The sequence below is a fragment of the Hyla sarda genome, unplaced genomic scaffold (genome assembly GCF_029499605.1).
Source record: "Hyla sarda isolate aHylSar1 unplaced genomic scaffold, aHylSar1.hap1 scaffold_201, whole genome shotgun sequence".
Lineage (NCBI taxonomy): Eukaryota > Metazoa > Chordata > Amphibia > Anura > Hylidae > Hyla > Hyla sarda.
In genome coordinates, this window is record NW_026608671.1 from 330,107 (window position 1) to 356,133 (window position 26,027).

The 26,027-nt window shown below is 49.4% G+C and overlaps 1 protein-coding gene across 7 annotated transcripts in view; it reads right to left on the reverse strand.

Annotated features, from left to right (window-relative positions):
- Positions 1-26,027, reverse strand: part of PLEC (plectin) — a gene marked incomplete at its 5' end in the record, with an annotated part of 200,263 nt that overhangs the window by 74,971 nt on the left and 99,265 nt on the right. For 3 of the 7 annotated variants that reach the window (XM_056552861.1, XM_056552856.1, XM_056552857.1), the window contains 6 exon segments: positions 3,540-3,632; positions 3,715-3,792; positions 4,799-4,834; positions 5,693-5,782; positions 8,909-8,923; positions 23,491-23,552. In XM_056552861.1, the coding sequence (XP_056408836.1) occupies positions 3,540-3,632; positions 3,715-3,792; positions 4,799-4,834; positions 5,693-5,782; positions 8,909-8,923; positions 23,491-23,552 (374 nt within the window). 7 annotated transcript variants of the gene reach the window in all.

Here is a 26,027-nt window from a genome sequence, read left to right on the forward strand (position 1 = left end):
CCTATCATCTGAGTGACATCCCTGCATCACCACTACTACTCCTATCATCTACTGAGTGACATCCCTGCATCACCACTACTACTCCTATCATCTACTGAGTGACATCCCTGCATCACCACTACTACTCCTATCATCTACTGAGTGACATCCCTGCATCATCACTACTACTCCTATCATCTGAGTGACATCCCTGCATCACCACCACTACTCCTATCATCTGAGTGACATCCCTGCATCACCACCACTACTCCTATCATCTTCTGAGTGACATCTCTACACAACTACTCCTATCATCTACTGAGTAAGATCCCTGCATCACCACTACTACTCCCATCAATCATCATTCATCAATACTACTACTCCCATCATCAGAGTGAGATCCCTGTATGTCACTACTACTCCCATTATCTACTGAGTGACATCCCTGCACCACCACTACTACTCCCATCATATAATGAGTGAAATTCCTGTACGTCACTACTAATCCTATCATCTACTGAGTGAGATCAATGCAGCGCCACTACTACTCCCATCATCTACTGAAAGTGAGATCCCTGTATGCCACTACTACTCCCATCATCTACTGAAAGTGAGATCCCTGTATGCCACTACTACTCCCATCATCTGCTTAGTGAGATCCCTGTACATCACTACTCCTCCCATCATCTGCTGAGTGATATCCCTATACACCACTACTACTCCCATCATCTGCTTAGTGAGATCCCTGTACATCACTACTACTCCCATCATCTGCTGAGTGATATCCCTATACACCACAACTCCTCCCATCATCTGCTGAGTGATATTCCTATACACCACTACTACTCCCATCATCTGCTGAGTGATACTCCTATACACCACTACTCCTCCCATCATCTGCTGAGTGATATCCCTATACACCACTACTCCTCCCATCATCTGCTGAGTGATATCCCTATACACCACTACTCCTCCCATCATCTGCTGAGTGATATCCCTATACACCACTACTCCTCCCATCATCTGCTGAGTGATATCCCTATACACCACTACTCCTCCCATCATCTGCTGAGTGATATCCCTATACACCACTACTCCTCCCATCATCTGCTGAGTGATATTCCTATACACCACTACTCCTCCCATCATCTGCTGAGTGATATCCCTATACACCACTACTCCTCCCATCATCTGCTGAGTGATATCCCTATACACCACAACTCCTCCCATCATCTGCTGAGTGATATCCCTATACATCACTACTCCTCCCATCATCTGCTGAGTGATATTCCTATACATCACTACTCCTCCCATCATCTGCTGGGTGATCTCCCTATACACCACTACTCCTCCCATCATCTGCTGAGTGGCATTCCTATACACCACTACTCCTCCCATCATCTGCTGAGTGATCTCCCTATACACCACTACTCCTCCCATCATCTGATGAGTGATCTCCCTATACACCACTACTCCTCCCATCATCTGCTGAGTGGCATTCCTATACACCACTACTCCTCCCATCATCTGCTGAGTGATATTCCTATACACCACTACTCCTCCCATCATCTGATGAGTGATCTCCCTATACACCACTACTCCTCCCATCATCTGCTGAGTGGCATTCCTATACACCACTACTCCTCCCATCATCTGCTGAGTGATATTCCTATACACCACTACTCCTCCCATCATCTGATGAGTGATCTCCCTATACACCACTACTCCTCCCATCATCTGCTGAGTGGCATTCCTATACATCACTACTCCTCCCATCATCTGCTGAGTGATATTCCTATACATCACTACTCCTCCCATCATCTGCTGAGTGATCTCCCTATACACCACTACTCCTCCCATCATCTGCTGAGTGATATCCCTATACACCACTACTCCTCCCATCATCTGCTGAGTGGCATTCCTATACACCACTACTCCTCCCATCATCTGCTGAGTGATATTCCTATACACCACTACTCCTCCCATCATCTGCTGAGTGATATCCCTATACACCACTACTCCTCCCATCATCTGATGAGTGATATCCCTATACATCACTACTCCTCCCATCATCTGCTGAGTGATATTCCTATACACCACTACTCCTCCCATCATCTGCTGAGTGATATTCCTATACACCACTACTCCTCCCATCATCTGCTGAGTGATATTCCTATACATCACTACTCCTCCCATCATCTGCTGAGTGATATTCCTATACACCACTACTCCTCCCATCATCTGCTCAGTGATATCCCTCTACACCACTACTCCTCCCATCATCTGCCGAGTGGCATTCCTATACATCACTACTCCTCCCATCATCTGATGAGTGATATCCCTATACACCACTACTCCTCCCATCATCTGCTGAGTGATCTCCCTATACACCACTACTCCTCCCATCATCTGCTGAGTGATACTCCTATACACCACTACTCCTCCCATCATCTGCTGAGTGATCTCCCTATACACCACTACTACTCCCATCATCTGCTGAGTGATACTCCTATACACCACTACTCCTCCCATCATCTGCTGAGTGATACTCCTATACACCACTACTCCTCTCATCATCTGCTGAGTGGCATTCCTATACATCACTACTATTCCCATCATCTGCTGAGTGATCTCCCTATACACCACTACTCCTCCCATCATCTGCTGAGTGATACTCCTATACACCACTACTCCTCCCATCATCTGCTGAGTGATACTCCTATACACCACTACTCCTCCCATCATCTGCTGAGTGATATTCCTATACACCACTACTCCTCCCATCATCTGCTCAGTGATATCCCTCTACACCACTACTCCTCCCATCATCTGCCGAGTGGCATTCCTATACATCACTACTCCTCCCATCATTTGATGAGTGATATCCCTATACACCACTACTCCTCCCATCATCTGCTGAGTGGCATTCCTATACATCACTACTATTCCCATCATCTGCTGAGTGATCTCCCTATACACCACTACTCCTCCCATCATCTGCTGAGTGATACTCCTATACATCACTACTCCTCTCATCATCTGCTGAGTGGCATTCCTATACATCACTACTATTCCCATCATCTGATGAGTGATATCCCTATACACCACTACTCCTCCCATCCTCCCCTGAGACCTGCAGTCAGTGATAGATGTGGTGGAGCGGAGGAGGAAGTGTCTCGCAGGCAGTGACCGCACACAACGCTTCCTCAAAACAGTGGTGATCGATGTAAACCTCAGACCGCAGCGCAAAACGGCCATCGCACTGCTGTGCAGCTGTGGGGGACTACAAATCCCAGCATGCAGGCTCCACGCTGGGGCTGTAGAGTTTGCTGATCACATCCTGCAGTTTCCCTGTTTGCCTGCAGGTGGCGCCATTGACTCCACAGACAGGACCCTGCGCCCCCTATGATGAGGTCCGGGCACAGCCATCTGCAGCTGGTACAGGCACCCGGCCAGGGACACAGGAAATGATAAAGCGTGGCAGGACGGGCGTGGCAGGCGGTGAGTCACCGGTGACCACACCCTGCGCTCTGCACACGGACAGAACACGCTAATCTCACCTGGAAGTGAAGGATGATGGTCCAGATCAGGCCGAGCGTCAGCTTAGGGTTCCCGTCTGCGATGTCATCGTTGCGGATGTTCACCAGCTTCACCTGTAGGGGTGACATAGCAGAGCTGAGCACGGGTGAGAGCGGGCGCAGGCGGCGGGGGGCCGGGAGGATCGGGAGCACTTACCTGTCGCAGCTTCAGGAAATCCAGAGCGATCTGCACGTTCTGCAGCTTGTGGAAGCGCATGCGGCCTTTCTCCCGGGGCTGGAATGTAAACAAACGCAGGTTACACGGCGACACAATGGCGGATGGCGCCTCCCTGCACACGTGACCAAACACACACACACACAGGAGAGACCGGTCATGCCTGCGCCACCGGACCGCGGCCCCCAAACTGGCCTCTGTTACAGTAATAAGTATCGTGACCAGCCAATGTGCCGCCATCTTTGTGACGTCTCGCTATCCAGGTGCGCACAGGGGCGGCACTCACATTCCTGCACGGAAAACATTCCAGCAATGTCAAACGTCCTCCATAAAGGGACATTCAGGAAATCCCATGGACGTCCGCCCTGTGTGAGCGCGCATCCTGTGAGGAAAGAGGGAGGAAACGGCGCTTCACACCGAGCCGCAGACTATCGCACCGGCCTGCGCTCAGTCGCCTCTGCTGTGTCTGACTGTAACCCTTACACCTACCCAGTGCGGATTATAATCCAATATGGCGTCCATGCTAAACTCGCCACCTGGATGGTCTCCACTGGATCAGCAGCGCTGTGTGGTGTCTGTCATATACATTTGGCGCAGTCACCTGATACAAGGGAAAGGGGAGGGGCCATGCATCTTCGGCCAATCCACAAACAGCCAAAACATAACTGACCAATTACGGGTTAGCGCTGGTTTTTAGGGGCGATCTGATTGGCTGGTTCTAGTGTTTCGTGTCATCCCTGATGGCGGTCTGCGCCACGTTGCGTACTCGGACGAAAGGGAATGACAACTGCGCCATTGTGGCGTGAAATTATGACAGACCCGCGCCATTTTTGATGAGCGGTAATCCTGAGATACATCATATGGGCATAGTTAGATTTTGTAGCCTGCACCATTTTTATAGATTTTGGGTAATTGTGCGGATGTGATGTGTAATACGTACGGCGGTGTAACATACCGCGGCGGGCGCTCGGACAGGGATGACATCACTCAGCACTCAGCCAATGGCAGACCGGCATGCGACTTTAACATCATGCGAGGTGCAAACATGGCGCCCTCCGGCACTCACCAGCCGCAAGTTCCTGATAACGTCCCGTTCCCTCGGCTTACCCAGCAACAGCAGTGCAAGAAAGGGGGGCAAAGGGCAGAGGGCAAAGGTCAGGGCGGAGTCCGGCAAAAGGGGAGAAAATAAAGGGGGGAGAGAGAGAAAGACGAAGGTTTTATCCGAGCAGAAGTGTTAATAGGTTAATAAAGGGGGGAGGGGTCTGGTCACACCCTGGGGGGCTACATACCTTTATACCTACATGGGTCTCTCGCAGCTGAGGGTTTGTTACAGTGTGATATAAACACACCTTATGTCTCTGTCTCTGCATGCTGGGAGTTGTAGTTTTGCAACAGCTGGAGGCACCCTGAATGGGAAACACTACTCTGTCTACACTTGATACAATAGCAACCCCCCCCCCCCCCATTTGATGTGAAGGTTTCCAGTCACTGACAGCAAGCAGAGGAAATAAGGCACGTATGGAAAGAACCAGACGCTGGCCCTTTAAGACACTGGGATTACTGGGAGCGCTCCATACACCAGTGCAGGTATTCAATGCATCAGCTGTTGCAGAACCACAATGCCCAGCATGCCTCCAGATGTCAGGACAGGAAAGGAGTTGTTGTTTTGCAACAGCTTGAGCCCCAAAGGTTAGGGAGCACTGCCCTAATGTGTACGGGGGTCTGTCAGGGCATGATGAGAGTTATAGTTGTGCAAGAGCCACAGGTTGGGGAACCCTACTACATGTTGGGGTGTTCTTTGTGACCCCCTGAACCCTGATAGGAACCCCAGCTATGAGGAGCAGAGGAGAGAGGATGAGGGGTGAGACATTAGTAGTGAGAGATGCAGGGTTCTGACATGAGACCCCGGGGGAGCGGAAGCTGCAGTCCACATGAAGCCTCAGATTGTGGGGTCACTCACCAGGGTCTCCCCCGACAGGACCTCCAGGAGAGAGATGAGGTTGTGTCCATCACGGAGGTCTTCATACAGGTCATTGACGTGTCGCTGAGCCTGCGGAGAAGAGAGACAAGGGGTTAATAAGAGCCGGGCACTGCAGAGAAGAGACACACAGGGTTAACAGGTGCCGGGCACTGCAAAGAAGATACACGCGGGGTTAATAGGCGCCGGGCACTGCAGAGAAGAGACACACAGGGTTAATAGGCGCCGGGCACTGCAGAGAAGAGACACACAGAGTTAATAGGCACTGCAGAGAAGAGACACACGGGGTTAATAGGCACTGCAGAGAAGAGACACATGGGGTTAATAGGCACTGGGCACTGCAGAGAAGAGACACACGGGGTTAATAGGCGCTGCAGAGAAGAGACACATGGGGTTAATAGGCACTGGGCACTGCAGAGAAGAGACACGGGGTTAACAGGCGCTGCAGAGAAGAGACACATGGGGTTAATAGGCACTGGGCACTGCAGAGAAGAGACACACGGAGTTAACAGGCGCTGCAGAGAAGAGACACACGGGGTTAATAGGCACTGGGCACTGCAGAGAAGAGACACACGGGGTTAATAGGCACTGGGCACTGCAGAGAAGAGACACATGGGGTTAATAGGCACTGGGCACTGCAGAGAAGAGACACGGGGTTAACAGGCGCTGCAGAGAAGAGACACATGGGGTTAATAGGCACTGGGCACTGCAGAGAAGAGACACATAGGGTTAACAGGCACTGCAGAGAAGATACACATGGGGTTAATAGGCACTGGGCACTGCAGAGAAGAGACACACGGAGTTAACAGGCACTGCAGAGAAGAGACACACGGGGTTAACAGGCGCTGCAGAGAAGAGACACACGGGGTTAATAGGCACTGGGCACTGCAGAGAAGAGACACACGGGGTTAATAGGCGCTGCAGCACAGGAGTCAGGGCGGAGGACTTGGCACGGGCCGGGCTGTGGAGCAATGTGTAACCTTTCATCTGGAATGTGTCAGTCACCTCGCCCATCGCAATCCATCACCCGATAGGGACCGCAGCGCCATCCTAGGGGCCGGACCCCCGTTGTACGGACCCCGCTCGCTTGGCTCAGGATGGGAAGATTTTCCTGGCACCGGGGCCGCTCTGACATAAAGGGCCCAATGTCTGCAGGAGCCTCCGGAGGCCAAACCAGCAGAACGCGCGGAGGACGTGGGCCAAGAGCGCGGGCGCAGCCGGACCATAACGGGACTAATGTCCTCCAACCTGGGGCTCCACAACAGACGCACAACTACAACTCCCAGCATTCCCAGACAGCGGACGTTGTAGTTCTGCTGGAGAGCCACAGGTTGGGCGCAGTCCTGTCCATCATGCCTGCAGCGTGGAGAGGGTTAAGTGAGCAGACACCTTCTTAGTAAACAGAGAGGACGCTACGGGGGCCATATAACCTACACAATGTATACAATATGGCTGCGCCCCGGGCGTTCACTGCGCCATTGTGGGATCCAGCTGTCGGAGGTTGGGCAGGGAAGCGAGCGCAAGATGGCGGCATGCAGTGAGGAGACAGTGTATGAGTAATCACGGCACAGGTGGGCACAAACAGCACATGCCAACATCGCCACCATGATTATGTAGTATGGGCACCACCAGGAGCCGAGGAGAAGACCAACCTCAGGGGAGGTGCACAGAACGTCTCAGTCAGGATCAGTCAGATCAGGATCAGGTCTATCCATGGAAGGTGCACGGACCTTCTCAGTCAGGATCAGTCAGATGAGGATCAGGTCTATCCATGGAAGGTGCACGGACCTTCTCAGTCAGGATCAGTCAGATGAGGATCAGGTCTATCCATGGGAGGTGCACGGACCTTCTCAGTCAGGATCAGTCAGATCAGAATCAGGTCTATCCATGGGAGGTGCACGGACCTTCTCAGTCAGGATCAGTCAGATGAGGATCAGGTCTATCCATGGGAGGTGCACGGACCTTCTCAGTCAGGATCAGTCAGATCAGAATCAGGTCTATCCATGGGAGGTGCACGGACCTTCTCAGTCAGGATCAGGTCTATCCATGGGAGGTGCATGGACCTTCTCAGTCAGGATCAGTCAGATGAGGATCAGGTCTATCCACAGGAGGTGCACGGACCTTCTCAGTCAGGATCAGTCAGATGAGGATCAGGTCTATCCACAGGAGGTGCACGGACCTTCTCAGTCAGGATCAGTCAGATGAGGATCAGGTCTATCCATGGGAGGTGCACGGACCTTCTCAGTCAGGATCAGTCAGATCAGAATCAGGTCTATCCATGGGAGGTGCACGGACCTTCTCAGTCAGGATCAGTCAGATGAGGATCAGGTCTATCCATGGGAGGTGCACGGACCTTCTCAGTCAGGATCAGTCAGATCAGAATCAGGTCTATCCATGGGAGGTGCACGGACCTTCTCAGTCAGGATCAGGTCTATCCATGGGAGGTGCATGGACCTTCTCAGTCAGGATCAGTCAGATGAGGATCAGGTCTATCCACAGGAGGTGCACGGACCTTCTCAGTCAGGATCAGTCAGATGAGGATCAGGTCTATCCATGGGAGGTGATTGGACCTTCTCAGTCAGGATCAGTCAGATGAGGATCAGGTCTATCCATGGGAGGTGATTGGACCTTCTCAGTCAGGATCAGTCAGATGAGGATCAGGTCTATCCATGGGAGGTGATTGGACCTTCTCAGTCAGGATCAGTCAGATGAGGATCAGGTCTATCCATGGGAGGTGCACGGACCTTCTCAGTCAGGATCAGTCAGATGAGGATCAGGTCTATCCATGGGAGGGGCACGGACCTTCTCAGTCAGGATCAGTCAGATGAGGATCAGGTCTATCCATGGGAGGTGATTGGACCTTCTCAGTCAGGATCAGTCAGATGAGGATCAGGTCTATCCATGGGAGGTGCACGGACCTTCTCAGTCAGGATCAGTCAGATGAGCATCAGGTCTATCCATGGGAGGGGCACGGACTTTCTCAGTCAGGATCAGGTCTATCCACGGGAGGGGCATGGACCTTCTCAGTCAGGATCAGTCAGATCAGGATCGGTCACTCCATGGCCCAGAAATGACCATGATTGTGGTAAATATGCTAGAAGCCATGCAACACACAGTCCTGAGGGGACGGCCATGGCCCACCAATGTGACCAACCATCCAAAGGAAGAAAGAGCAGCTAGAGAATGGGGGGAACCTACCTCAGCTCTCCAGTGCTGGAGGAGAGGAGCGAGGACAGAGGACGGACAGAGGAGAAGCAGGGACCACAGGACAGGAAGAAGAAGAAGAAAAAGCAGAAATTAAGGAGTCATCATAGTAAAGTATCAATGGATAATCCCAAGACCCTCACAGACCAAGAGAAGATCAGAGGTGACATAATGGACCTACAGAAAGACCCCACCCTGGATCCATCACCTACTGAACCACATCCTGGGCCTACAGGACCTCACAGACCTCCAAAGCACCAGAGACCCCAACATTGACCATGTCATCATCACTGACCAATCACCTACAGAACCACATCCTGGGCCTACAGGACCTCACAGACCTCCAAAACACTAGAGGCCCCAACACTGACCATGTGATCATCACTGACCAATCACTAACAGAACCACATCCTGGGCCTACAGGACCTCACAGACCTCCAAAGCACCAGAGACCCCAACACTGACCATGTGATCATCACTGACCAATCACCTACAGAACCACATCCTGGGCCTACAGGACCTAACAGACCTCCCGAACACTAGAGACCCCAACACTGACCATGTGAACATCACTGACCAATCACCTACAAAATCACATCCTGGGCCTACAGGACCTCACAGACCTCCAAAACACTAGAGACCCCAACACTGACCATGTGAACATTACTGACCAATCACCAACAGAACCACATCCTGGGCCTACAGGACCTCACAGACCTCCAAAACACTAGAGACCCCAACACTGACCATGTGAACATCACTGACCAATCACCTACAGAACCACATCCTGGGCCTACAGGACCTCACAGACCTCCAAAACACTAGAGGCCCCAACACTGACCATGTGATCATCACTGACCAATCACCAACAGAACCACATCCTGGGCCTACAGGACCTCACAGACCTCCAAAACACTAGAGACCCCAACACTGACCATGTGAACATCACTGACCAATCACCTACAGAACCACATCCTGGGCCTACAGGACCTCACAGACCTCCTAAACACCAGAGACCCCAACACTGACCATGTGATCATCACTGACCAATCACCTACACAACCACATCCTGGGCCTACAGGACCTCACAGACCTCCTAAACACTAGAGACCCCTGACATGGATGACGAGATGATGATAGGACCCTTCATGACTACATTGACCCCTCCCTCACATTACCCATAAATACCCCACAACACCGCACTGACACCATGATGGGCCGAGGAGTCCGCACTGTCTGCAGCACCTGGGCAGTCATCACATTACAGACCGGTTGTACAGGTTTGTGCTAAGCAGATTAGTGGTGACCAGGTGGCGGCTGTAGGGGGCGATACCGGCCCTGGACCTTGGCCTTCTATTATGTATTAAGTCTCCACAGAGTCCGTACTGTCAGCACTGACTCACAGGACACAACCTGCGCCAAGAGGACCATGAACCAATAAATCACCGCACCAGAGGCCATAGAAATACCAAACTTTATAGCCAAGTCCTGACTCGCCCTCCGAATACCTACACCCCACCCCCCACATAATGGTGGAGCAGAGGTCAGGGACCGCAGGGAGTCCTATATACTACTATACAGGTCAGGGACTGCGGAGAGTCCTATATACTGGTATACAGGTCAGGGACCGCAGGGAGTCCTATATACTGGTATACAGGTCAGGACTGCGGAGAGTCCTATATACTACTATACAGGTCAGGGACTGTGGAGAGTCCTATATACTGGTATACAGGTCAGGGACTACGGAGAGTCCTATATACTACTATACAGGTCAGGGACCGCAGGGAGTCCTATATACTGGTATACAGGTCAGGACTGCGGAGAGTCCTATATACTACTATACAGGTCAGGGACTGTGGAGAGTCCTATATACTGGTATACAGGTCAGGGACTACGGAGAGTCCTATATACTACTATACAGGTCAGGGACTGCGGAGAGTCCTATATACTGGTATACAGGTCAGGGACCGCAGGGAGTCCTATATACTGGTATACAGGTCAGGGACTGCGGAGAGTCCTATATACTACTATACAGGTCAGGGACTGTGGAGAGTCCTATATACTGGTATACAGGTCAGGGACTGCGGAGAGTCCTATATACTACTATACAGGTCAGGGACTGCGGAGAGTCCTATATACTGGTATACAGGTCAGGGACTACGGAGAGTCCTATATACTACTATACAGGTCAGGGACTGCGGAGAGTCCTATATACTGGTATACAGGTCAGGACTGCGGAGAGTCCTATATACTACTATACAGGTCAGGGACTGCAGAGAGTCCTATATACTGGTAAAGAGGTCAGGACTGTGGAGAGTCCTATATACTACTATACAGGTCAGGACTGCGGAGAGTCCTATATACTACTATACAGGTCAGGGACTGCGGAGAGTCCTATATACTACTATACAGGTCAGGACTGCGGAGAGTCCTATATACTGGTATACAGGTCAGGACTGTGGAGAGTCCTATATACTGGTAAACAGGTCAGGACTGCGGAGAGTCCTATATACTGGTATACAGGTCAGGGACCGCAGGGAGTCCTATATACTGGTATACAGGTCAGGGACTACGGAGAGTCCTATATACTACTATACAGGTCAGGGACTGCGGAGAGTCCTATATACTGGTATACAGGTCAGGGACCGCAGGGAGTCCTATATACTGGTATACAGGTCAGGGACTGTGGAGAGTCCTATATACTGGTATACAGGTCAGGGACTGTGGAGAGTCCTATATACTGGTATACAGGTCAGGGACTGTGGAGAGTCCTATATACTGGTATACAGGTCAGGGACCGCAGGGAGTCCTATATACTGGTATACAGGTCAGGGACTGTGGAGAGTCCTATATAATGGTATACAGGTCATGGACTGTGCAGAGACCTATATAATGGTATACAGGTCATGGACTGCGGAGAGTCCTATATACTGGTATACAGGTAGGGGCCGCAGGGAGTCCTATATAACTGGTATACAGGTCAGGACTGCGGAGAGTCCTATATACTACTATATAGGTCAGGGACTGTGGAGAGTCCTATATACTACTATACAGGTCAGGGACTGTGGAGAGTCCTATATACTGGTATACAGGTCAGGGACTGCGGAGAGTCCTATATACTACTATACAGGTCAGGGACTGCGGAGAGTCCTATATACTGGTATACAGGTCAGGGACCGCAGGGAGTCCTATATACTGGTATACAGGTCAGGACTGTGGAGAGTCCTATATACTGGTGTACAGGTCAGGGACTGTGGAGAGTCCTATATACTGGTATACAGGTCAGGACTGTGGAGAGTCCTATATACTGGTACAAAAGGTCAGGACTGTGCAGAGTCCTATATACTGCCTATATACTGGTGTACAGGTCAGGGACTGCGGAGAGTCCTATATACTGGTATACAGGTTAGGGACTGTGGAGAGTCCTATAAACTGGTACAAAAGGTCAGGACTGTGCAGAGTCCTATATACTGGTATACAGGTTAGGACTGTGGAGAATCCTATATACTGGTATACAGGTTAGGACTGTGGAGAATTCTATATACTGGTATACAGGTCAGGACTGCGGAGAGTCCTATATACTGGTACAAAAGCTCAGGACTGTGCAGAGTCCTATATACTGGTAAACAGGTCAGGACTGTGGAGAGTCCTATATACTGGTATACAGGTCAGGGACCACAGGGAGTCCTATATACTGGTATACAGGTCAGGACTGTGGAGAGTCGTATATACTGGTATACAGGTCAGGACTGTGGAGAGTCCTATATACTGGTATACAGGTCAGGGACTGTGGAGAGTCCTAAATACTGGTATACAGGTTAGGGACTGCAGGGAGTGCTATATACTGGTATACAGGTCAGGGACCGCAGGGAGTCCTATATACTGGTATACAGGTCAGGGTCTGTGGAGAGTCCTATATACTGGTATACAGGTCAGGGACCGCAGGGAGTGCTATATACTGGTATACAGGTCAGGGACCGCAGGGAGTCCAATATACTGGTATACAGGTCAGGGACTGTGGAGAGTCCTATATACTGGTATACAGGTCAGGACTGTGGAGAGTCCTATATACTGATATACAGGTCAGGGACCGCAGGGAGTCCTATATACAGGTCAGGGACCGCAGGGAGTCCTATATACTGGTATACAGGTCAGGGTCTGTGGAGAGTCCTATATACTACTATACAGTCAGGACTGTGAAGAGTCCTATATACTGGTATAAAGGTCAGGGACCGCAGGGAGTCCTATATACTGGTATGCAGGTCAGGGTCTGTGGAGAGTCCTATATACTACTATACAGGTCAGGGACTGTGGAGAGTCCTATATACTGGTATACAGGTAAGGGTCTGTGGAGAGTCCTATATACTGGTATACAGGTCAGGACTGTGGAGAGTCCTATATACTGGTATACAGGTAAGGGTCTGTGGAGAGTCCTATATACTGGTATACAGGTCAGGACTGTGGAGAGTCCTATATACTGGTATACAGGTCAGGACTGTGGAGAATCCTATATACTGGTATACAGGTCAGGGACCGCAGGGAGTCCTATATACTGGTATACAGGTCAGCGACCGCAGGGAGTCCTATATACTGGTGTACAGGTCAGGGACCGCAGGGAGTTCTATATACTGGTATACAGGTCAGGACTGTGGAGAGTCCTATATACTGGTATACAGGTCAGGACTGTGGAGAGTCCTATATACTGGTATACAGGTCAGGACTGTGGCGAGTCCTATATACTGGTATACAGGTCAGGGACTGTGGAGAGTCCTATATACTGGTATACAGGTCAGGGACCGCAGGGAGTCCTATATACTGGTATACAGGTCAGGGACCGCAGGGAGTCCTATATACTGGTATACAGGTCAGGGTCTGTGGAGAGTCCTATATACTGGTATACAGGTCAGGGACTGTGGAGAGTCCTATATACTGATATACAGGTCAGGGACTGTGGAGAGTCCTATATACTGGTATACAGGTCAGGGACCGCAGGGAGTCCTATATACTGGTATACAGGTCAGGACTGTGGAGAGTCCTATATACTGGTATACAGGTCAGGACTGTGGAGAGTCCTATATACTGGTATACAGGTCAGGACTGTGCAGAGTCCTATATACTGGTATACAGGTCAGGGACCGCAGGGAGTCCTATATACTGGTATACAGGTCAGGACTGCAGAGAGTCCTATATACTGGTATACAGGTCAGGGACCGCAGGGAGTCCTATATACTGGTATACAGGTCAGGGTCTGTGGAGAGTCCTATATACTGGTGTACAGGTCAGGGACTGTGGAGAGTCCTATATACTGGTATACAGGTCAGGGACTGTGGAGAGTCCTATATACTGGTATACAGGTCAGGGACTGTGGAGAGTCCTATATACTAGTATACAGGTCAGGGACCGCAGGGAGTCCTATATACTGGTATACAGGTCAGGGTCTGTGGAGAGTCCTATATACTGGTATACAGGTCAGGGACTGTGGAGAGTCCTATATACTGGTATACAGGTCAGGGACTGTGGAGAGTCCTATATACTGGTATACAGGTCAGGGACTGTGGAGAGTCCTATATACTGGTATACAGGTCAGGGACCGCAGGGAGTCCTATATACTGGTATACAGGTCAGGGACTGTGGAGAGTCCTATATACTGGTATACAGGTCAGGGACCGCAGGGAGTCCTATATACTGGTATACAGGTCAGGGACTGTGGAGAGTCCTATATACTGATATACAGGTCAGGGACTGTGGAGAGTCCTATATACTGGTATACAGGTCAGGGACCGCAGGGAGTCCTATATACTGGTATACAGGTCAGGACTGTGGAGAGTCCTAAATACTGGTATACAGGTCAGGACTGTGGAGAGTCCTATATACTGGTATACAGGTCAGGACTGTGCAGAGTCCTATATACTGGTATACAGGTCAGGGACCGCAGGGAGTCCTATATACTGGTATACAGGTCAGGACTGCAGAGAGTCCTATATACTGGTATACAGGTCAGGGACCGCAGGGAGTCCTATATACTGGTATACAGGTCAGGGTCTGTGGAGAGTCCTATATACTGGTGTACAGGTCAGGGACTGTGGAGAGTCCTATATACTGGTATACAGGTCAGGGACTGTGGAGAGTCCTATATACTGGTATACAGGTCAGGGACTGTGGAGAGTCCTATATACTGGTATACAGGTCAGGGACTGTGGAGAGTCCTATATACTGGTATACAGGTCAGGGACCGCAGGGAGTCCTATATACTGGTATACAGGTCAGGGACCGGTCCACAGGGTCCCTTGACATGTACTGTATGAACAGTCTCCTTGTATTGCGCAGTTAACCCTTCATAGTCGGTCCTTCTCACATCCATAATAAGACGTGACAACTCCGCGTCCGTCACATGTAAGTAAGAAGAATGGGCGCATTGTATCATGTAGGGCGCCGTGTACTGACCCGCCCAGGCCCGGAGGAATGGGGACCATAAAGAGGATGAGTAGACACCATGTGATTGGGAAGGGGCAAATTCACGAGATCTGCTCCATAACACCTGCTGACCAATCATACACTGGAGGATATCCCCCCCCGCTGACCAATTATACTCTGGAGGATATCACCCCCGCTGACCAATCATACACTGGAGGATATCACCCCCGCTGACCAATTATACTCTGGAGGATATCACCCCCGCTGACCAATCATACACTGGAGGATATCCCCCCCCGCTGACCAATCATACACTGGAGGATATCGCCCCCGCTGACCAATCACACACTGGAGGATATCACCCCCGCTGACCAATCATACACTGGAGGATATCACTCCCGCTGACCAATCATACACTGGAGGATATCACTCCCGCTGACCAATCATACACTGGAGGATATCACCCCCGCTGACCAATCATACACTAGAAGATATCACCCACGCTGACCAATCATACACTGGAGGATATCCCCCCCGCTGACCAATCACACGCTGGAGGATATCACTCCCGCTGACCAATCACACCCTGGAGGATATCCCCCCCGCTGACCAATCATACACTGGAGGATATCACTCCCGCTGACCAATCAAACACTGGAGGATATCACTCCCGCTGACCAATCAAACACTGGAGGATATCACTCCCGCTGACCAATCATACACTGGAGGATATCACACCCGCTGACCAATCATACACTGGAGGATATCACACCCGCTGACCAATCATACACTGGAGGATATCACACCCGCTGACCAACCATATGCTGGAGGATATCCCCCCAGCTGACCAATCATACACTGGAGGATATCCCCCCCCGTGTACCAATCACACCCTGGAGGATATCCCCCCCCCCCCCCGCTGACCAATCATACACTGGAAAATATCCCCCCCGCTGACCAATCACACCCTGGAGGATATCAAACCCGCTGACCAACCTGTACTGTAATATACCCCATTATGTCTGGGACAGAGGGGGCATTGTGACAAGGAGGGGAACTATGGCGAGGATAGACAGTGGGTGATATGTCCAGGACAGAGGGGAGCACAACACCAGGGGGAGAGAGAAGGGGCACAAAAGGGGGCACTATTCCTAGGAAAGTCCAATAATCTGCTGAGTGGCCCCTGTGGTGCAGGCAGTTATGGTCCCTTAAAGTGTACCCGTCCGATCCAACAAAAAACCATAATTTTTTATATATCACTCAGTACCTAATCCTGACCATGTCCATCTTTATGTGTCTAGCACCTTTATTTATTTTTTATTACACTTTTAATTTAGCTCACTAGTCTGAATTCCTCTAAAAGGGAGGGGGCGTGGCCTCACTGTGCAGGTCTCCGCCCCCTCCCTCAGTATGCTGTCTGCTCACATCTCCCCTAGAATTAACAAAACTACAACTCCCAGCATGTCCAGTAGCGGGACACAAGCTGACAGTGGGAGGAGCCCTGCGCTCACAGCTGTCAATCAAGGAAGTGTCCATGACATAGGTGATGACTCACGGACACAGCAGGACTGGTATATGTCCCAGCAGGCAGGGGGGGGGGGGGGAGGGGGATTGCAAAACCTATTGGTCATAAATGCTTTACAACACATGAAAAGTGTGTTTATCTGACAGCGCCTATTTAAGAAGATGGGTGGAAAAATCAGCTTCCTAATCCTTACCGGATGACTCGCTGTGATGTCACAGGAACGACTATTAACTCTATCACCTCCAGCTCACAGTATCCACCCTCACATCTCATTGTGTCACGGTGACAGCAGAACTACTAGATGGGAGCGACAGTCACCGCCGCTGACAGGCCGGGCAGCCTCCTCCTCTGATCATAACATGTTTTGGGAAGTTCGGAGGCAAAGATCCAAACAGAAGGCTGCGAGCTGCCAGACATCGAGGTGGTCACCGACTGATCAGGACATACAGAGGAGGCCGTACAACAACAACTAAAATAAGACAGAGAGGAGGGGCCACAGTGTGCAGCGGGCCAGAGAGCGAGCGAGTCAGGACATACAGAGGAGGCCCGTACAACCAGTACAATGACTAATACAACAACCAGTACAACGACAACTAATACAAGAACCCGCATGACCAATACAACAACCACTAATACAACAACCCGCATGACCAATACAACAACGACTAATACAACAACCCGCATGACCAATACAACAACGACTAATACAACAACCCGCATGACCAGTACAACGACAACTAATACAACAACCCGCATGACCAATACAACAACGACTAATACAACAACCACTAATACAACAACCCGCATGACCAGTACAACGACAACTAATACAACAACCCGCATGACCAATACAACAACGACTAATACAACAACCCGCATGACCAATACAACAACGACTAATACAACAACCCGCATGACCAGTACAACGACAACTAATACAACAACCCGCATGACCAATACAACAACGACTAATACAACAACCCGCATGACCAATACAACAACGACTAATACAACAACCCGCATGACCAATACAACAACCACTAATACAACAACCCGCATGACCAATACAACAACGACTAATACAACAACCCGCATGACCAATACAACAACGACTAATACAACAACCCGCATGACCAATACAACAACGACTAATACAACAACCCGCATGACCAATACAACAACGACTAATACAACAACCCGCATGACCAATACAACAACGACTAATACAACAACCCGCATGACCAATACAACAACGACTAATACAACAACCCGCATGACCAATACAACAACGACTAATACAACAACCCGCATGACCAATACAACAACGACTAATACAACAACGACTAATACAACAACCCGCATGACCAATACAACAACGACTAATACAACAACCCGCATGACCAATACAACAACGACTAATACAACAACCCACATGACCAATACAACAACGACTAATACAACAACCCGCATGACCAGTACAACGCAAACTAATACAACAACCCGCATGACCAGTACAACGACAACTAATACAACAACCCGCATGACCAATACAACAACGACTAATACAACAACCCGCATGACCAATACAACAACGACTAATACAACAACCCGCATGACCAGTACAACGACAACTAATACAACAACCCGCATGACCAATACAACAACCACTAATACAACAACCCGCATGACCAATACAACAACCCGCATGACCAATACAACAACCACTAATACAACAACCCGCATGCTATGACACTGATGTCCCTATGTATAATACATACAGGCCGCTCCAGGATTTGCTCTGACACTGATGTCCTTATGTATAATAAATACAGGCCGCTCCAGGATTTGCTCTGACACTGATGTCCTTATGTATAATACATACAGGCCGCTCCAGGATTTGCTCTGACACTGATGTCCTTATGTATAATACATACAGGCCGCTCCAGGATTTGCTCTGACACTGATGTCCCTATGTATAATACATACAGGACGCTCCAGGATTTGCTCTGACACTGATGTCCCTATGCATAATACATACAGGTCGCTCCAGGATTTGCTCTGACACTGATGTCCCTATGTATAATACATACAGGACGCTCCAGGATTTGCTCTGACACTGATGTCCCTATGTATAATACATACAGGACGCTCCAGGATTTGCTCTGACACTGATGTCCCTATGCATAATACATACAGGTCGCTCCAGGATTTGCTCTGACACTGATGTCCCTATGTATAATACACACAGGCCGCTCCAGGATTTGCTCTGACACTGATGTCCCTATGCATAATACATACAGGTCGCTCCAGGATTTGCTCTGACACTGATGTCCCTATGTATAATACACACAGGCCGCTCCAGGATTTGCTCCGACACTGATGTCCCTATGTATAATACATACAGGCCACTCCAGGATTTGCTCTGACCCCTCCCTGTGCTGCAGAGCTGACAATTTAAAATCTACATAACTATTCCTTACATTGTAGCTGACTGGTTGTGGTGGTTTCCATAGTAACATAGAAAAACAAACATAGCAACGATGGCGGTGACTCACGAGCCATTGGCGGGGACCCCCCAGGCTGTCAGGAAACAGCGACCACAAGACTTCCGCACTGTGACAATCATCAAAGGAGAAAACGGAACCCGAAGCCCCAGGAATCTAGTCAGAGAGGCGGACGCCCAGCGAGCGCGCATCGCAACACGTCCCCCGCCAAATTGTGTGGAGGACAACAGTATACAGCAGCAGACATGACAGCGGCATCACACGTGTCACCGACAACAGTCCACTCTGCTGTGCGGCATAGTGGTGCTGAGACACATAACGCTGTAAAACCCCTATCAGTAATACTCACTAGCGCCTCCTGTAGGGCTGGATAGATACAGCAGCCTCCACTTTTGTGTAAATGAAATAAAGACACTGACACGCCACTGCATCTGTGGTACCTGCAGCCAAGTCTTACTAGGGACTGGATGTAGGACTGTGTACAGATGGAGAGGACTGGATGTAGGACTGTGTACAGATGGAGGGGACTGGATGTAGGACTGTGTACAGATGGAGGGGACTGGATGTAGGACTGTGTACAGATGGAGGGGACTGGATGTAGGACTGTGTACAGATGGAGGGGACTGGATGTAGGACTGTGTACAGATGGTGAGGACTGGATGTAGGACTGTGTACAGATGGAGGGGACTGGATGTAGGACTGTGCACAGATGGAGAGGACTGGATGTAGGACGGTGTACAGACGGAGGGGACTGGATGTAGGACTGTGTACAGATGGAGGGGACTGGATGTAGGACTGTGTACAGATGGAGGGGACTGGATGTAGGACTGTGTACAGATGGAGGGGACTGGATGTAGGACTGTGTACAGATGGAGGGGACTGGATGTAGGACTGTGTACAGATGGTGAGGACTGGATGTAGGATTGTGTACAGATGGTGAGGACTGGATGTAGGACTGTGTACAGATGGAGAGGACTGGATGTAGGACTGTGTACAGATAGAGAGGACTGGATGTACGACTATGTACAGATGGAGAGGTCAGGAGGTGTTCGGGTTGTGTACAGATGGAGAGGTCAGGAGGTGTTCGGGTTGTGTACAGTTGGAGAGGTCAGGAGGTGTTCGGGTTGTATACAAATGGAGAGGTCAGGAGGTGTTGGGGTTGTGTACAGATGGAGAGGTCAGGAGGTGTTCGGGTTGTGTACAGATGGAGAGGTCAGGAGGTGTTCGGGTTGTGTACAGAGGGAGAGGTCAGGAGGTGTTCGGGTTGTGTACAGATGGAGAGGTCAGGAGGTGTTCGGGTTGTGTACAGATGGAGAGGTCAGGAGGTGTTCGGGTTGTGTACAGTTGGAGAGGTCAGGAGGTGTTCGGGTTGTATACAAATGGAGAGGTCAGGAGGTGTTGGGGTTGTGTACAGATGGAGAGGTCAGGAGGTGTTCGGGTTGTGTACAGATGGAGAGGTCAGGATGTGTTCGGGTTGTGTACAGATGGAGAGGTCAGGAGGTATTCGGGTTGTGTACAGATGGAGAGGTCAGGAGGTGTTCGGGTTGTGTACAGATGGAGAGGTCAAGGAGGTGTTCGGGTTGTGTACAGATGGAGAGGTCAGGAGGTGTTCGGGTTGTGTACAGATGGAGAGGTCAGGATGTGTTCGGGTTGTGTACAGATGGAGAGATCAGGAGGTGTTCGGGTTGTGTACAGATGGAGAGGTCAGGATGTGTTCGGGTTTTGTACAGATGAAGAGGTCAGGATGTGTTCGGGTTGTGTACAGATGGAGAGGTCAGGAGGTGTTCGGGTTGTGTACAGATGGAGAGGTCAGGAGGTGTTCGGGTTGTGTACAGATGGAGAGGTCAAGGAGGTGTTCGGGTTGTGTACAGATGGAGAGGTCAGGAGGTGTTCGGGTTGTGTACAGATGGAGAGGTCAGGAGGTGTTCGGGTTGTGTACAGATGGAGAGGTCAGGAGGTGTTCGGGTTGTGTACAGATGGAGAGGTCAGGAGGTGTTCGGGTTGTGTACAGTTGGAGAGGTCAGGAGGTGTTCGGGTTGTATACAAATGGAGAGGTCAGGAGGTGTTGGGGTTGTGTACAGATGGAGAGGTCAGGAGGTGTTCGGGTTGTGTACAGATGGAGAGGTCAGGATGTGTTCGGGTTGTGTACAGATGGAGAGGTCAGGAGGTATTCGGGTTGTGTACAGATGGAGAGGTCAGGAGGTGTTCGGGTTGTGTACAGATGGAGAGGTCAAGGAGGTGTTCGGGTTGTGTACAGATGGAGAGGTCAGGAGGTGTTCGGGTTGTGTACAGATGGAGAGGTCAGGATGTGTTCGGGTTGTGTACAGATGGAGAGGTCAGGAGGTGTTCGGGTTGTGTACAGAGGGAGAGGTCAGGAGGTGTTCGGGTTGTGTACAGAGGGAGAGGTCAGGAGGTGTTCGGGTTGTGTACAGATGGAGAGGTCAGGATGTGTTCGAGTTTTGTACAGATGGAGAGGTCAGGAGGTGTTCGGGTTGTGTACAGATGGAGAGGTCAGGAGGTGTTCGGGTTGTGTACAGAGGGAGAGGTCAGGAGGTGTTCGGGTTGTGTACAGATGGAGAGGTCAGGAGGTGTTCGGGTTGTATACAAATGGAGAGGTCAGGAGGTGTTCGGGTTGTGTACAGATGGAGAGGTCAGGAGGTATTCGGGTTGTGTACAGATGGAGAGGTCAGGAGGTGTTCGGGTTGTGTACAGATGGAGAGGTCAAGGAGGTGTTCGGGTTGTGTACAGATGGAGAGGTCAGGAGGTGTTCGGGTTGTGTACAGATGGAGAGGTCAGGATGTGTTCGAGTTTTGTACAGATGGAGAGGTCAGGAGGTGTTCGGGTTGTGTACAGATGGAGAGGTCAGGAGGTGTTCGGGTTGTGTACAGAGGGAGAGGTCAGGAGGTGTTCGGGTTGTGTACAGATGGAGAGGTCAGGAGGTGTTCGGGTTGTGTACAGATGGAGAGGTCAGGAGGTATTCGGGTTGTGTACAGATGGAGAGGTCAGGAGGTGTTCGGGTTGTATACAAATGGAGAGGTCAGGAGGTGTTCGGGTTGTGTACAGATGGAGAGGTCAGGAGGTATTCGGGTTGTGTACAGATGGAGAGGTCAGGAGGTGTTCGGGTTGTGTACAGATGGAGAGGTCAAGGAGGTGTTCGGGTTGTGTACAGATGGAGAGATCAGAAGGTGATCGGGTTGTGTACAGATGGAGAGGTCAGGAGGTGTTCGGGTTGTGTACAGAGGGAGAGGTCAGGAGGTGTTCGGGTTGTGTACAGAGGGAGAGGTCAGGAGGTGTTCGGTTGTGTACAGATGGAGAGGTCAGGATGTGTTCGAGTTTTGTACAGATGGAGAGGTCAGGAGGTGTTCGGGTTGTGTACAGATGGAGAGGTCAGGAGGTGTTCGGGTTGTGTACAGATGGAGAGGTCAGGAGGTGTTCGGGTTGTGTACAGATGGAGAGGTCAGGAGGTGTTCGGGTTGTGTACAGATGGAGAGGTCAGGATGTGTTCGGGTTTTGTACAGATGGAGAGGTCAGGATGTGTTCGGGTTGTGTACAGATGGAGAGGTCAGGAGGTGTTCGGGTTGTGTACAGATGGAGAGGTCAGGAGGTGTTCGGGTTGTGTACAGATGGAGAGGTCAGGAGGTGTTCGGGTTGTGTACAGATGGAGAGGTCAGGAGGTGTTCGGGTTGTGTACAGATGGAGAGGTCAGGAGGTGTTCGGGTTGTGTACAGATGGAGAGGTCAGGAGGTGTTCGGGTTGTGTACAGATGGAGAGGTCAGGAGGTGTTCGGGTTGTGTACAGATGGAGAGGTCAGGAGGTGTTCGGGTTGTGTACAGATGGAGAGGTCAGGAGGTGTTCGGGTTGTGTACAGATGGAGAGGTCAGGAGGTGATCGGGTTGTGTACAGATGGAGAGATCAGGAGGTGATCGGGTTGTGTACAGATGGAGAGGTCAGGAGGTGTTCGGGTTGTGTACAGATGGAGAGGTCAGGAGGTGTTCGGGTTGTGTACAGATGGAGAGGTCAGGAGGTGTTCGGGTTGTGTACAGATGGAGAGGTCAGGAGGTGTTCGGGTTGTGTACAGATGGAGAGGTCAGGAGGTGTTCGGGTTGTGTACACACAGCAGGACCAGCACTCACCTTTATAAGATGTTTGTTCACCCATTTGGTAAATGTTTTCTTCTGCACTCGATCTCGTTCATCTGAAAGAAAGAAAAAAAATCAGGTTATTATAGTTTAAGAGCGTACGGTACCCTAAATATCTTTATAGGGTATAAAACCCCAATTACAGGTAATAGGAGGCTGTACACAGGTATAGTACCCTAATAACAGGTAATAGGAGTATGTACACAGGTATAGTACCCTAATAACAGGTAATAGGAGGATGTACACAGGTATAGTACCGTAATAACAGGTAATAGGAGGATGTACACAGGTATAGTACCCTAATAACAGGTAATAGGAGGCTGTACACAGGTATAGTACCCTAATAACAGGTAATAGGAGGATGTACACAGGTATAGTACCCTAATAACAGGTAATAGGAGGATGTACACAGGTATAGTACCCTAATAACAGGTAATAGGAGGCTGTACACAGGTATAGTACCTAATAACAGGTAATAGGAGGCTGTACACAGGTATAGTACCTAATATCAGGTAATAGGAGGATGTACACAGGTATAGTACCTAATAACAGGTAACAGGAGGATGTACACAGGTATAGTACCTAATAACAGGTAATAGGAGGATGTACACAGGTATAGTACCTAATAACAGGTAATAGGAGTATGTACACAGGTATAGTACCTAATAACAGGTAATAGGAGGATGTACACAGGTATAGTACCCTAATAACAGGTAATAGGAGGATGTACACAGGTATAGTACCCTAATAACAGGTAATAGGAGGATGTACACAGGTATAGTACCCTAATAACAGGTAATAGGAGGATGTACACAGGTATAGTACCCTAATAACAGGTAATAAGAGGATGTACACAGGTATAGTACCCTAATAACAGGTAATAGGAGGATGTACACAGGTATAGTACCTAATAACAGGTAATAGGAGGCTGTACACAGGTATAGTACCGTAATAACAGGTAATAGGAGGATGTACACAGGTATAGTACCTAATAACAGGTAATAGGAGGATGTACACAGGTATAGTACCCTAATAACAGGTAATAGGAGGATGTACACAGGTATAGTACCTAATAACAGGTAATAGGAGGATGTACACAGGTATAGTACCTAATAACAGGTAATAGGAGGATGTACACAGGTATAGTACCCTAATAACAGGTAATAGGAGGATGTACACAGGTATAGTACCTAATAACAGGTAATAGGAGGATGTACACAGGTATAGTACCTAATAACAGGTAATATGAGGATGTACACAGGTATAGTACACTAATAACAGATAATAGGAGGATGTACACAGGTATAGTACCCTAATAACAGGTAATGGAGGATGTACACAGGTATAGTACCCTAATAACAGGTAATAGGAGGATGTACACATGTATAGTACCTAATAACAGGTAATGGAGGATGTACACAGGTATAGTACCTAATAACAGGTAATAGGAGGCTGTACACAGGTATAGTACCCTAATAACAGGTAATAGGAGGCTGTACACAGGTATAGTACCTAATAACAGGTAATAGGAGGATGTACACAGGTATAGTACCCTAATAACAGGTAATAGGAGGATGTACACAGGTATAGTACCTAATAACAGGTAATAGGAGGCTGTACACAGGTATAGTACCCTAATAACAGGTAATAGGAGGCTGTACACAGGTATAGTACCTTAATAACAGGTAATAGGAGGATGTACACAGGTATAGTACCCTAATAACAGGTAATAGGAGGCTGTACACAGGTATAGTACCTAATAACAGGTAATAGGAGGATGTACACAGGTATAGTACCCTAATAACAGGTAATAGGAGGATGTACACAGGTATAGTACCTAATATCAGGTAATAGGAGGCTGTACACAGGTATAGTACCTAATATCAGGTAATAGGAGGATGTACACAGGTATAGTACCCTAATAACAGGTAATAGGAGGCTGTACACAGGTATAGTACCCTAATAACAGGTAATAGGAGGATGTACACAGGTATAGTACCTAATAACAGGTAATAGGAGGATGTACACAGGTATAGTACCCTAATAACAGGTAATAGGAGGATGTACACAGGTATAGTACCTAATATCAGGTAATAGGAGGACCTACACAGGTATAGTACCTACTAACAGGTAATAGGAGGATGTACACAGGTATAGTACCCTAATAACAGGTAATAGGAGGATGTACACAGGTATAGTACCTAATAACAGGTAATAGGAGGATGTACACAGGTATAGTACCCTAATAACAGGTAATAGGAGGATGTACACAGGTATAGTACCTAATATCAGGTAATAGGAGGACCTACACAGGTATAGTACCTACTAACAGGTAATAGGAGGATGTACACAGGTATAGTACCCTAATAACAGGTAATAGGAGGATGTACACAGGTATAGTACCTAATAACAGGTAATAGGAGGATGTACACAGGTATAGTACCTAATATCAGGTAATAGGAGGATGTACACAGGTATAGTACCCTAATAACAGGTAATAGGAGGATGTACACAGGTATAGTACCCTAATA